The 12,951-nt window shown below is 35.8% G+C and overlaps 1 protein-coding gene across 1 annotated transcript in view; it reads right to left on the reverse strand.

Moving 5' to 3' along the window:
* Positions 1–10,201, reverse strand: part of LOC6053185 (scavenger receptor class B member 1) — a gene marked incomplete at its 5' end in the record, with an annotated part of 68,169 nt that extends 57,968 nt beyond the window's left edge. Inside the window, 2 exons of the mRNA XM_038261074.1 lie at positions 9,518–9,893; positions 9,956–10,201. Coding sequence (XP_038117002.1) covers positions 9,518–9,893; positions 9,956–10,201 — 622 coding nt within the window. The remainder of the gene's footprint in view (positions 1–9,517; positions 9,894–9,955) is intronic.
* Between the last annotated feature and the right edge of the window lie 2,750 nt (positions 10,202–12,951).

The following is a 12,951-nucleotide window of genomic DNA, read 5'->3' on the forward strand; positions in this document are numbered from 1 at the left end:
TTCGAGCCAGTATCACTCTTGGCTATATCCCAAAAGCCTGGAGAGAGGTACGGGTCATATTTATTCCGAAAGCTGGAAAAAGGGACAAAACAAGTACAAAAGCCTTTCGACCAATAAGTCTTTCTTCAATTTTATTGAAAACTATGGAAAAAATATTAGATGACTTCGTCAAAGAAAATTTTTTGAAAAATAATCCCCTAAATAAAGGACAATTTGCATACCAAAGCGGAAAGTCAACCATAACCGCTTTAAATTGCTTAGTTTCAAAAATTGAAAAATCCTTCAAATCCAAAGAATTGGCTCTGGCTGCTTTTCTGGATATTGAAGGAGCTTTTGATAACGCATCTCATAGCTCTATGCGCTCTGCTATGGAGGCGAAGGGCTTTGATTTATGTATTATCAACTGGATTGAGGAAATGTTAATTAACAGGAGGTATCTGCTGACCTTGGAGGAGAGAGACTAATAATCAGACCTCGCAAGGGGTGTCCACAAGGTGGAGTCCTATCACCTCTGCTCTGGTCATTAGTAGTCGATGATCTCCTGAAAAAGTTAGCGAGTCTCGGTTTCGAACTAGTGAGTTATGCAGACGATATCTGTATCATAGTTCGTGGAAAAAATGGAAATTTTATTTCAAGCCGAATGCAATCAGCGTTGAACTTTATTTCAAAATGGTGTAAAAGTGAAGGACTAGGTATCAATCCTTCTAAAACAGTAATTTTGCCTTTCACAAGACAAAGGACAATAATAGTCCCTAAACTTGTCATTCGTGGGGTATCAATAGATTTTTCAAATGAAGTTAAATACCTGGGAGTTATCCTAGATAGGAAATTAAATTGGAATGCTCATTTAAACAATATATTAAACAAGGGAATTAACGCTTTATATGTGTGTAAAAGAACCTTTGAAAAAGTGGGTCTCCGCCCAAAAATGATTCACTGGATATATATGTGTATAGTTAGACCAAGAATTTCATATGCCTCACTTGTGTGGTGGCCAAAGATAAAGGAAAAAAATGCTCAAAATAAATTAGCTAAACTGCAAAGATTAGCCACTATTTCAATAACAGGTGCTATGAATAGCACTTCATCTGCAGCATTAAACTCTTTGCTAAATTTACTTCCTCTTCACAAATTCATTGAGTTGGAGGCATTTAAAAGTGCCCTGTTAATGAATCGATCCACAAAGATTCAGGAAAAAGATTTTACGGGCCACTTAGAGGTCCTTAAAAACTTTAATCTGAATCCTGCGTTAAACTCAATAGTAGACTGGATGCCGACCAAGGCAAACTATGACATTCCGTTTGCAGTGGACGCTAAAAGTCGCTACGAATGGGATAATGGTGGGCCTAATCTTCGTCCAGGATCGATTGAATTTTACACGGATGGTTCAAAAATGAATAATAACACGGGAGCTGGGGTTTTTGGCCCGGGAATCAAGAAATTTATTCCTATGGGACATTACCCAACAGTTTTCCAAGCTGAAGTATATGCAATAGTTGAATGTGCATGTATTTGTCTCAAAAGGAACTACAAATTCACAAACATTTATATTTTTTCTGATAGTTTAGCAGCATTGAATGCCCTCAAAGGGTATACCTGCCAATCAAGATTAGTTTGGGAAGGAATAAATTTACTTAAGAAATTATCCCAAAAGAACGTGGTAAATCTCTACTGGGTTCCTGGGCATTGTGGAATTTTAGGGAATGAAATAGCGGACAGTTTGGCTAGGAAAGGATCGGAGACAAATTTTATAGGCCCGGAGCCCTTCTTTGGTGTTCCTGACTGTTCTATGAAAATGGAGCTTAAACGTTGGGAATTATCAAATGTGAAATCTATTTGGAATACTACTGATACTTCTAGACAGGCTAAAAAATTCATCTTCCCGAATGAGAAATCAACTCGGGAATTACTGAAATTAGATAAAAAGAATTTAAGGGTGATCACTGGTCTATTGACCGGCCACTGCCCTTGTAAATACCACCTATTTAATATGGGGAAAACTGCAGATTCTATTTGTCGATTTTGTCAAATGGAAACAGAAACATCAGAGCACTTGTTATGCAATTGCGGTGCCTTGATTCAAAGCAGAATTATATTTTTGGGAAAGGGGTCTTACAGCCCTCCAACTTTATTAGGTTCCGTCCCAGTAGGGTAATAGACTTCATCAAAAAAGTCGACCCTAACTGGGACAAAATGCAGTAAACAGGAGCTGCCCCTCACCGTTCCATGGTGATGGGTTAACCTGATTTGCTATAAAAAATGGGTCACACCACAATATTCCTATAATTGGTCGCAGTGGTATTAAGGCTCTACAAAAAAAAAAAAAAAAAAAAAAAACTAGCATCTTAACTTTTTTTACCGTGTTTTTAATCATGTGCAATCGATTCCCCAGAAAATTTTATGTGAAAAAATGACTTTTGACGAATTTTGTTCAGCCTCCTTTTGCGTGGCAACTTACAAGGCACAAGGCAACCACTTTACAGTGATCAAAAAGGTCTTAAATAGAAACGAGAAATGGGTTGACACCCTGTAGATGTGCCACCCTATCTTCCAACCATGTCAAAATTTCTTGGAATAAGTAGCTTAACAACTTTTCCTAAGACACCACGCTTTAAAAGGTCACCAGTAGAAGTTAGGGCTTGGTTGACACCCTGTAGGTGTGTCACCCTGCATGTCAATAATTTTAAATAAAATCCACATTCATATACAACAACTTTTCCTAAGACACCATTTTGCTAGGTTACTTCCTTATTACGTTAAAAAATAGGATTTCGAAATATCTACCGAAGTACTGGCAGTGCACAGTGGTCCAGATCGCAAAATTAAGTGGAAAATGGATTTTCCGAAAAATGGTTTACTTTTGGAGCTTTGGTGTCTTCAGAAGAGTTGTTGCATATGGAAAGGGGCAACTTTTGGTTTGGTTGAAAATTAGGGTGGTTCATGATTAGGGTGATTTTGGAAATCTAACTTTACAGGAATATTTTTGGGAATTTTTTTGTCTTCTAGAAAGTTGACAGGCTTGCCAATCCAAGCAACTTTGTCGAAGACACCAAAATTTTATCTCGTAATCTACGCCTTCTACGACCAAATTTATAGAAAGCATCTGAGCAAACCTTAAAAAATCAGTTTTTTTAACGTGGCGATTCAGGGTTAAGTTTTAGAGAAATGTGGTATTCGGGGCACTTTTAGAGCTCTAAAAACCAAACATTTTTATTATCTGACAAGTCAATTTGGACTTGAGGGTCAAAAGTTACAGCGATTTTAAGGTAAAAAAGATGCAAATTTTAAACTTAAATATCTCGAAAAGGCGCAAGCCAAATTTTAAGCACTAGGTTGCATTTGAAAGAGGAGATCCAGCACTACAAACGCTGAAAAAAATCTCAGGGGTGTTTTTCTTTAAACTCGAGATATCTTCATTTGAAAAAGTCTAATTTTAAAGGGAAAACCTTATGGAACCACCCTAACGAATTTCGAAAATTGTCCAAAAATATGTTTTCCATGTAATTTTGCCCGCTGAATCTGAATTTGCCCTCAGAATTGACCCAAAGTGTCGAAAAATCGAGTTTTGGTCATAATTTGGTCATAAATGATAATTTTACATGAAAACCCAAAATATGACCAAAAATCGATTTTTCGACACTTTGGGTCAATTCTGAGGGCAAATTCAGATTCAGCGGGCAAAATTCCATGGAAAAACATATTTTTGGACAATTTTCGAAATTCGTTAGGGTGGTTCCATAAGGTTTTCCCTTTAAAATTAGACTTTTTCAAATGAAGATATCTCGAGCTTAAAGAAAAACACCCCTGAGATTTTTTTCAGCGTTTGTAGTGCTGGATCTCTTCTTTCAAATGCAACCTAGTGCTTAAAATTTGGCTTGCGCCTTTTCGAGATATTTAAGTTTAAAATTTGCATCTTTTTTACCTTAAAATCACTGTAACTTTTGACCCTAAAGTCCAAATTGACTTGTCAGATAATAAAAATGTTTGGTTTTTAGAGCTCTAAAAGTGCCTCGAATACCACATTTCTCTAAAACTTAACCCTGAATCGCCACGTTAAAAAAACTGATTTTTTAAGGTTTGCTCAGATGCTTTCTATAAATTTGGTCGTAGAAGGCGTAGATTACGAGATAAAATTTTGGTGTCTTCGACAAAGTTGCTTGGATTGGCAAGCCTGTCAACTTTCTAGAAGACAAAAAAATTCCCAAAAATATTCCTGTAAAGTTATATTTCCAAAATCACCCTAATCATGAACCACCCTAATTTTCAACCAAACCAAAAGTTGCCCCTTTCCATATGCAACAACTCTTCTGAAGACACCAAAGCTCCAAAAGTAAACCATTTTTCGGAAAATCCATTTTCCACTTAATTTTGCGATCTGGACCACTGTGCAGTGTTGGCAAGAAATATAATTTTCAGCACTTATTTTGAAATGCCTCTTTTAAAAACGCTGTATCTTTTTCCAGAAGCAAGATAGGACCATACTTTCTTCGGGAAAGTTTTAGAGGACATTCAGGGCTATACTTCTACGGTGTTAGTTTTTAAATTGAGTGAAAAATGAAAATGATAAAAATTAAATTGTAAAAAAGAGGGTTTTCCCATACAAATTTCCATACAAATTTGAATCGCTTTGCGGAAAGCCGGGTCAAACCCAATCGCTCCCAAATTTTGGGGGGTTGTTTGGGGGCCCAAATGGGTCCGGAAAATGCCTGTTCTGAAAAATCGATCATGTCGAGCCACCCTAATCCACACGCAAGATCAGAGTTTAACTGCTTAACGAAAGTCGCCATCAATATCTTTTCACTTGCGCTAACGATTGCCAACCTCCTGTGGCCGAATGGTTACGGGTTTCGCCTCATAAGCGGAAAGTCATGGGTTCTTCTCAGGGTGGCAGCCTTAGGTTTAAGTTCAGAGGTAGCAGCAACCGTATGAGTATAAAACGGTTGCTTCACGTGCTCTTCTAGCATGTGGATCAATCTTGGGATATTCCTTTGCGCCTCTTCCCAAAATACTTTCCTCGTGTCTTCGCATGTAAATAATGCCCAGCCGATCGGTATTGCACTGCAGTCCAGTCGCATTGTCCAGATCAGAGCAAAGGGAACACCGCAAAAATAGCACCGCAAAAAGACAATTGTCTTTACAAGACCCCGCGCGGCTAATAATAGCTGCTGGGAAGAGCTTGAAAAATGACACGAAAAAATTGTCACCGCGGATCTAGCACAAGGCACAAGGAATGGAGTTTACAGCATCTGGATGGAACAGCACTTTCCCTCTCAATAGGGACTGTGTTATAGATCTGGAAATGCTTAATAACAGTAAAAATGGGTAACACGATATAATAGTCCTTGTAATCAGGATTCCGTGTCTTAAAATACTCAAACAGAAAAAAACGATTTCAAAGCGCAATGTTCAATGTTCACAAAAAGTTGCTCTACTCGTTGGTGTACTTGGTTTTACTGAATTTCAAGGAACACTCCAGATTATCCAGCATCATTCAAACAAGACCGCTTATTAGGCTTAAAATGGGTTTATTTCCCCTACATGTCGTTAAAGTTAAAGCAGTGCGTGGCCGAATGGTAACGCTGTCCGCTTTGTAAGCGGATGATTCTGGGTTCGATTCCCATCTGCTCCAACCTTCTATCGGATGATGAAGTAAAACGTCGGTCCCGGCCTTGGTTGTTGTTAGGCCGTTAAGTCATTCCAGGTGTAGGAGTCGTCTCCATGCCATAAGTACAAACAACACACCAAACCAAGCCTACTCCGGTGGAATCGCTGGCGGCGGTTGGACTCGCAATCCAAAGGTCGTCAGTTCAACCACTTGGGTGGAAGGTTCCTTGGAGTAGAAAGAGGTTTGGGTGCTCTCCCCATTCAAGCCTTCGGACTCCTAGGTTCGAGCAGAAACTTGCAATAGAGACCACAAAAGACCCGGGGGTCGTTAATGTGGATGGTTTGATTTTTTTTTGTCGTTAAAGTTGGTGTTTCAAAAAAGTATTTTATCGATTTTACCCGGTCACGTAAATTTCTAGCAGAGCACCCAGTCACGACGTTCTAGCAGGATTCTAGCAGAGTTCTTACAAGGCTGGTTATTCTTAGAGCATTCTAGCAGAAATGTTCCATCGTTCTAGCAGGATTCTGACAGAACCAGCTCTGCTAGAATATTTCGTGACTGGGCAAGAATGCAAGAATCCTGCTAGAATAATTCTAGCAGGTCTGCCAGATTGCTGTGAGAATTTTTTTTTTTTTCACTTTTTCGTTTGACACTTTTTTAGTTTGTACCCCGTTGGTTGGTCAAAGTCAAACTAAAAAGTGACGAACTGTCACTTTTTACACGGCGCTCACGCACATTATCAAACCAAACGTTTGGTAGTGTGTGTGAACTTCGTGTAAAAGGGGTGTCAAACTAAAAAGTGACCCCGTTCGTTTGACAACAGTTGGTGTGAAACCATTGGGGTTTGCGTTATTACTCAAAAAAAGAGGTAATATTCAACCTACCAAATTTTCAACATTCCAAAATTTAACTTTTTTTTCTGTGTAAGGATACTTCCGATCATTCCCCCCAGCAGGAGATTTCGGCCGAACCACCAAAAGTGTAAAAATAGTAGAAGCCAGGAATGATCCAAAGGGAAGTAAAAAAAGAACAGTGACGGTGATTTTTGTTTTCCTACACAGCAGAAAATAATGTAAAAATGGAAGGTTGAAAACTGAATGTTGAAAAAAAGAATGATGAATTTTACCTCTCAAAAAAAAAATCCTTTTTTAATTGTTGAATAAGGGAGCGTACTTTTATTTCGTAACCAAAAAAAATAGGATCTTTAGACCCCATCCCCTCCCTCGTAACAAAATTTCCATACAAATTTTAAAAATTATGGATGGAGCGTAACACGGCCTCCGACCCCCTACCCCTACTGCGTTACGTAATAAAAGAACGCTCCCTAACGGTTTTTTTTTACAAAAAACTTTATACACAAAAATGTGTAACATTACCTATTTTTAATGAATATTCAACATTACTTATGCTACTCGTATACTTGATTAATACACGGACGAAATTAATATTCATCAAATTCAGGTACAATATTGTATGTTTCTTTCAAAGGTACACGCCGCGCGGCTTTTCAAAACGTGCCGTAGAATGTCAATCTACCCAGCAGGGCAATTTGGCCAAATCAAAATTCCAAGTATGCAGAAGTTTTCTATTTGGTACATATGTCTACCTCCAAGTTCAATGAGTAGCATTGCCCTGCTGAAAGATACCTGTTTTCAAGAAAACGACGTCAAATCAACTTCTGAAGTAATACAAAGTAGTCTACCTCCGTTCTACCTAACGAATCTGCAATCAGATTTTTCCTAAACTTCTTATAAGTAGTACTTCTCTTTATACTTTAAGTAACTTAATTTTAAAGTACTTTATATATCAATTTTGACCACGGCATCGTGTTCCTCGGAAAATTCTAGCCCGATTTGACTTAAGTTGAAAAATGGCGGTTCTGGAGAAAATTAAAGATTGTAAAAAAACTGATTGTTAAAAAACTGATGAAAATTCATCATTTTCTGGGGTAAAATTAATCATTTTTTTGACACAAAATTTGTCAACATTTCCTGATGAATATTACCATCATTTTTTTCTGTGTATTTAATGAACAAAATATGGAAATTACAATAAAATTTCAAATAAAAGCAGCCCTGCTGACAAACTGTGGCCCATCCAATGATTGGAGAATGTTGTTCTGATGTCTGAGAAGCCATTCTACCTCATAGTAAAATGTTTTTAAATACATTTTTAAAGAAATTCCAACAATTTCCTTTAGAAAATTGCAATATTATTAAAATTTCAAATAAAAGCTGCCCTGCTGACAATCTAAGCAAATTCAATGATTGGATAATGTTGTTCTGATGTCTTAGAATGATATTCAGTCATTCTACCTAATTCTACCTTATTGTAAATTTGTTTTTAAATACATTTTATAAGAAACTCCAACAATTTCCATTAGATTCCTTTAAATTGCAATTTTCTAAATGAAATTGTTGGAGTTTCTTAAAAATGTATTTCAAAACAATTTTACACTGAGGTAGAATTAGGCAGAATGACTGAATATCATTCTTAGACATCAGAACAACATTATCCAATCATTGAATGTGCTACAGATTGTCAGCAGGGCTGCTTTTATTTGAAATTTTATTAAAATTGCAATTTTTCAAAGGAAATTGTTGAACTTAAAAAAAATATTTAAAAACAATTTAACAATGAGGTAGAATTTGGTAGAATGACTGAATATCATATTAGATATCAGAACAATATTCTCCAATCATTGAATGATCCACAGATTGTCATTAGAACAACATTCTTCAATGATTGAATGAGCCAAAGATTGTCGCAGGGCTGCTTTTATTGGAAATTTTATTAAAATTGCAATTTTCTTAAGGAATTTGTTGAATTTTTTTAAAAAAATAATTTAAAAACAAATTTACAATGAGGTAGAATTGGGTAGAATGACTGAATATCAGTCTTAGACATCAGAACATCATTCTCCAATCATTGAATGAAACACAGATTATCAGGAGGGTTGCTTTTTTTAAATTTTATCAAAATTGCAATTTTGTTAAGGAATTTGTTGGAATTTCTTTAAAAAAATGTGTTTAAAAACAAATTTACAGTGGGGTAGAATTGGGTAGAATGACTGAATATCATTCTTAGACATCAAAACAACCTTTTTGAATCATTGGATGGGCCACAGATTGTCAGCAGGGCTGCTTTTATTTGAAATTTTATTAAAATTTCCTTTTATGTTCATTAAATATTTTTTAGCTTTCTTTAATTCTTTATGGGGTAGAATTTGATATAATAAATATGTGGCATTACTTTGCAGCAGAAACACTTGCTCCATGCTAGGAATAATCAGAACTGCAGATATATTGAACTTAAGGGTTAATTCTTTTGTTTGATGGAGACGCATGGTAGCTAATTTTTTAACAATCTTTAATTTTCTCCAGAACCGCCATTTTTCAACTTAAGTATGGACTTTTATAGGTCAAATCGGGTTAGAATTTTCCGAGGAACACGATGCCGTGGTCAAAATCGATATATAAAGTACTTTAAAAATTAAGTATAAAGAGAAGTACTACTTAAGAATAAGAAGTTTAGGAAAAATCTGATAGATTCGATAGTAACGTCAGGTAGAACGGAGGTAGACTACTTTGTATTACTTCAGAAGTTGATTTGACGTCGCTTTCTTGAAAACAGGTATCTTTCCAGCAGGGCAATGCTACTTATTGAACAATATTGAGGTAGACTAAAAATCCTTCGAGGTAGACATATGTACCAATTTGGTAGACAACTTCAGCATACTTGGAATTTTGATTTGACCTGCTGGGTGGATTGACATACTTGGGAGAGCCATTTTATCATTGTTCCCGTGTCTCATCGATGACTACTCTACCCTATTTTGCATTTTTATTTTTATTTACTCATGTTTGGGTTTAGGGTTTAGGATAAAATTAATACCAATAAATAATTACTCACCATATTGGCACAATGAGACGTTGAATAATCCATTGGGGGCACAGGGGGGTCCCGCAGGACAATAGCACAAATTGTCTTTATTTTTTTCTACAGAAGCGAATACATCTGGAGATGGAGTAAACCGAAATCCTTGCACTCCATTTTTAACAGTAACCTCCTTTTCAAATTTCAGCGGTAACAGACGGCATAGATCCTTTTCGTACACAAAAAGCGTCGTGTTTTTAGTTATGTGTGGCGGAAAGATTGATCCATCTGTTCCATTCAAGCGGTTGCATTGTTCAGTTGACCAGTGAGTTTGGTGGGAACGTCCGTTATATTTATCTATGATACCGTATTGTGTGATATCGTCAACTCCTGTCCAGACAGTAACTCTGTCCTAAAACATAGCAGAAAGAACATTGAGTTCTGGTTCAATTTATTATTGACTTGTTTTACAACCTTTGAAGTACTATTTTTACCATACATTAGACCAAATTCATCATATGGTAACTTCTGCTCCTTCGGTACAACATCTTTAGCAAGCTTTAGCAGTGGATCTTCATAACCCCATAGAAGCTGTCCAACCGAGACTTCTACGAATGGTTTTATTTTCAAAATGTCCATGATGCTGGCCATTGCGAGTCGAAGAAATCTGAAACAAATAATTACCGTAAGTTTCTCAAACCTTTTCAAACAAATTCCATTTTACCGAGTTTTGGCTGTAGTGGCATAATAGAAAAAGAAACCCCCCGATTATTTACATATTTGGAAAGATAATTGATTGAAATGTAATGTAGATTGAACAGTATCATACCTGTGTTATTCGTTTTTTGTTATTTGTTTTTTGGTTACACAAAAAATAACAACTACCGTCAGTGGGGGTGACTATGGGTAAAACAACGTAATTTCCTAATAACAAAAACAATTGTAATTTCTTAATAACAAAAACAATTTAAATAACATCGAAAATCTTTCAACGTAGATTTGTTCTTAGATAGTTTACTAACATTTTTTTCCAAAATATGGTGGATTTTGATGAACACTACCTTAAATGCCAATAGTTTTAAAATTGACCCAATCTCACCCCTTAGAGGGGGTGACATTGGGTCAAATGAAACTAAAATGATGCTCCAATACGACGATATGGTAAAAACAAGTCATCCAAAAGTGTTTCTTGTTCGAGGGAATCATATTGACATGCTACAATGTTTGAAGTGAAGATTTTTAAACATTTGGGTAGTTTTCGAGCAATTCCAACAAAAATATTAGAAAAATGATTTTTCGAGAGGTCATTTTGGCCAAAAACGTACCTCAACTTTAGACAGCTGCCAAAATGACAGAATTTGTTCTAGGGACGAGATTTTTTTTAGCGAAGTCTTCTTTAGATGTCCCCTACACAACTCTTTAAACAGAATTTAGTTTCATTGAGAAGAATCTGAGAAAAACTATAATCCGTAAAAAAAAACACTTTGACCCAATCTCACCCCCCAGACCCAATGTCACCCCCACTGACGGTACGTTGGAGAACTCTTGGCTTCCAACACAATACATTTGAAAAAGCTCCCTGCACTTATTTTAAAATGTTGTTTGATTATCGCCAAACTACAACAGTTATACAGTAACAGTAAAAGTATGAATCCCCTATTCAGAAACATAATTAATTTCCATACAAAAATATTCCATTTAACGGTGCACATCAACCAAAGCTTTTGCACCCAGATTTTATTACAGACATTTTAGTATCCTAAAAATTATGAGTACTATCGAAATATATTTTCAATTCATTCCCTAAAGTACTGTCCACAAAGTAACTTACAATAAAGTTTGACTTATTTTTACAACCCCGTTGTTGCAGGATTGCTGTGCACCCTTAAAATAAACATTATTGTACCTGTACTTTCAACGAAAGGAAAAAATAGCGGGACGGGACAACATCGTAATACTAGACTTTACAAAATCACAGGAAAATACTCGCTCAAATTAAGCCGTTTTTTAAATGTATTTTTTGAAATTATCCTATAAACTATTATGTTTCATATGTTTATAGAATCTTCTAAAAAAAACTAGGGATTTGTTTCTTTTTGCACTGACGCTGTTGTAGATGTTACCACTAACTGAAAAACAAGCCCTGTTACATTGTAAATTGTATCAAGTTTAAAATAATGTACCGTCAGTTTGGGTGACTATGGGTCAAAAAACGATATACCTCTCATTGCTTCTAAGAACAAAAACAATTTAAACGATAGCAACAAAAAATTCAAAAATATGTTGGAATTTGATGAATCGTTTAAAAATTTAAACGTGATAACTCGTGATGTTTATAAGCAAACCCCTTATGTGTATATATCATTTTTTTTTTGTAATTGTCAGCTCTAAAACTTAATAGAACATTGCTACACTCTAAAAACTAACCCTGCAAAATTAGAAAAAAAACACGAAATTTAAAAATGAAAAAAAAATGTTCTAAATGAAAAAATGACCCTTCCGGGTCAATGTACAGTATGTAAAAAAAGTATTTACACCCCTCGGGCACTATGCACATTTTGTGATGAAACATGTAAACAATTTAATGTTGACATAAACCTAGTACTACACAGAAAAAAAGTGTGATTTTACAGGACACGAAACTGATGTTTTGAATGTAAACATGCTCAATGTAAATTTGAAAATCGTTGTAAATCGTTGTATTGCATTTAAAGAGGGTTAATGTAAATTTAAATTGAATGTAACCTTTAAATTCCATGTAAATGATCTTGATTTTATTGACATTGGCCAAATTTGAAAGTATGAAAAGCATGTAAAAGCATTTTTGATGTAAAATGTTGTAAATGTAAACTCAAACACAATTTAAATTTAAATTGCTGCTTTATTTTGGAATGACAGCTCAAGCGGATGGCGAAAACAAATCAGTGCAATGTTATGATTGATTTGTGCGCATGAAATTGAAGCTGTTTTTGTATTTATTGCTTGATTTTACTTAAGAAAAAGCTCGACAAACTTCATGTTTTAAGCAATTATTTGAAAACAATGAATGCCGATTGGAGGCACATTGAATAAAAGTTGCGGGAGGCATCTGTTTGATGTTTTGTTTATAAAATGGTTCAACTTCTAAGATCAGAGTAAGTATCACAATTTTATCGTATACATAAACTTCTGCACAAGTCTAATGTCTAGTCTTTTCTCTTAAAAAGGCTTGTGGCTGATTTGGCTGGTGAATGGTGAAGGAAAGGTCACATAATTTGATGCCGGAAGGCGGAAGTCAAAGGGCAAGCAGAATCTGGGGCTTGGATCCACCTTACGTGTTCTTCTCGGTTACGGCAGACCAGCATGATGGCCTTGTAGCAAGGTTGGCGTTGATCACGTAAAACACACCGATTGGGTATGTTTCCTAAAGGGCACCGACTGTACGCAGATCGATCTTGTATGATCTGGGCGTATTCCGTATCACTGGCACA

Source organism: Culex quinquefasciatus, chromosome 3, assembly GCF_015732765.1.
Source record: "Culex quinquefasciatus strain JHB chromosome 3, VPISU_Cqui_1.0_pri_paternal, whole genome shotgun sequence".
Lineage (NCBI taxonomy): Eukaryota > Metazoa > Arthropoda > Insecta > Diptera > Culicidae > Culex > Culex quinquefasciatus.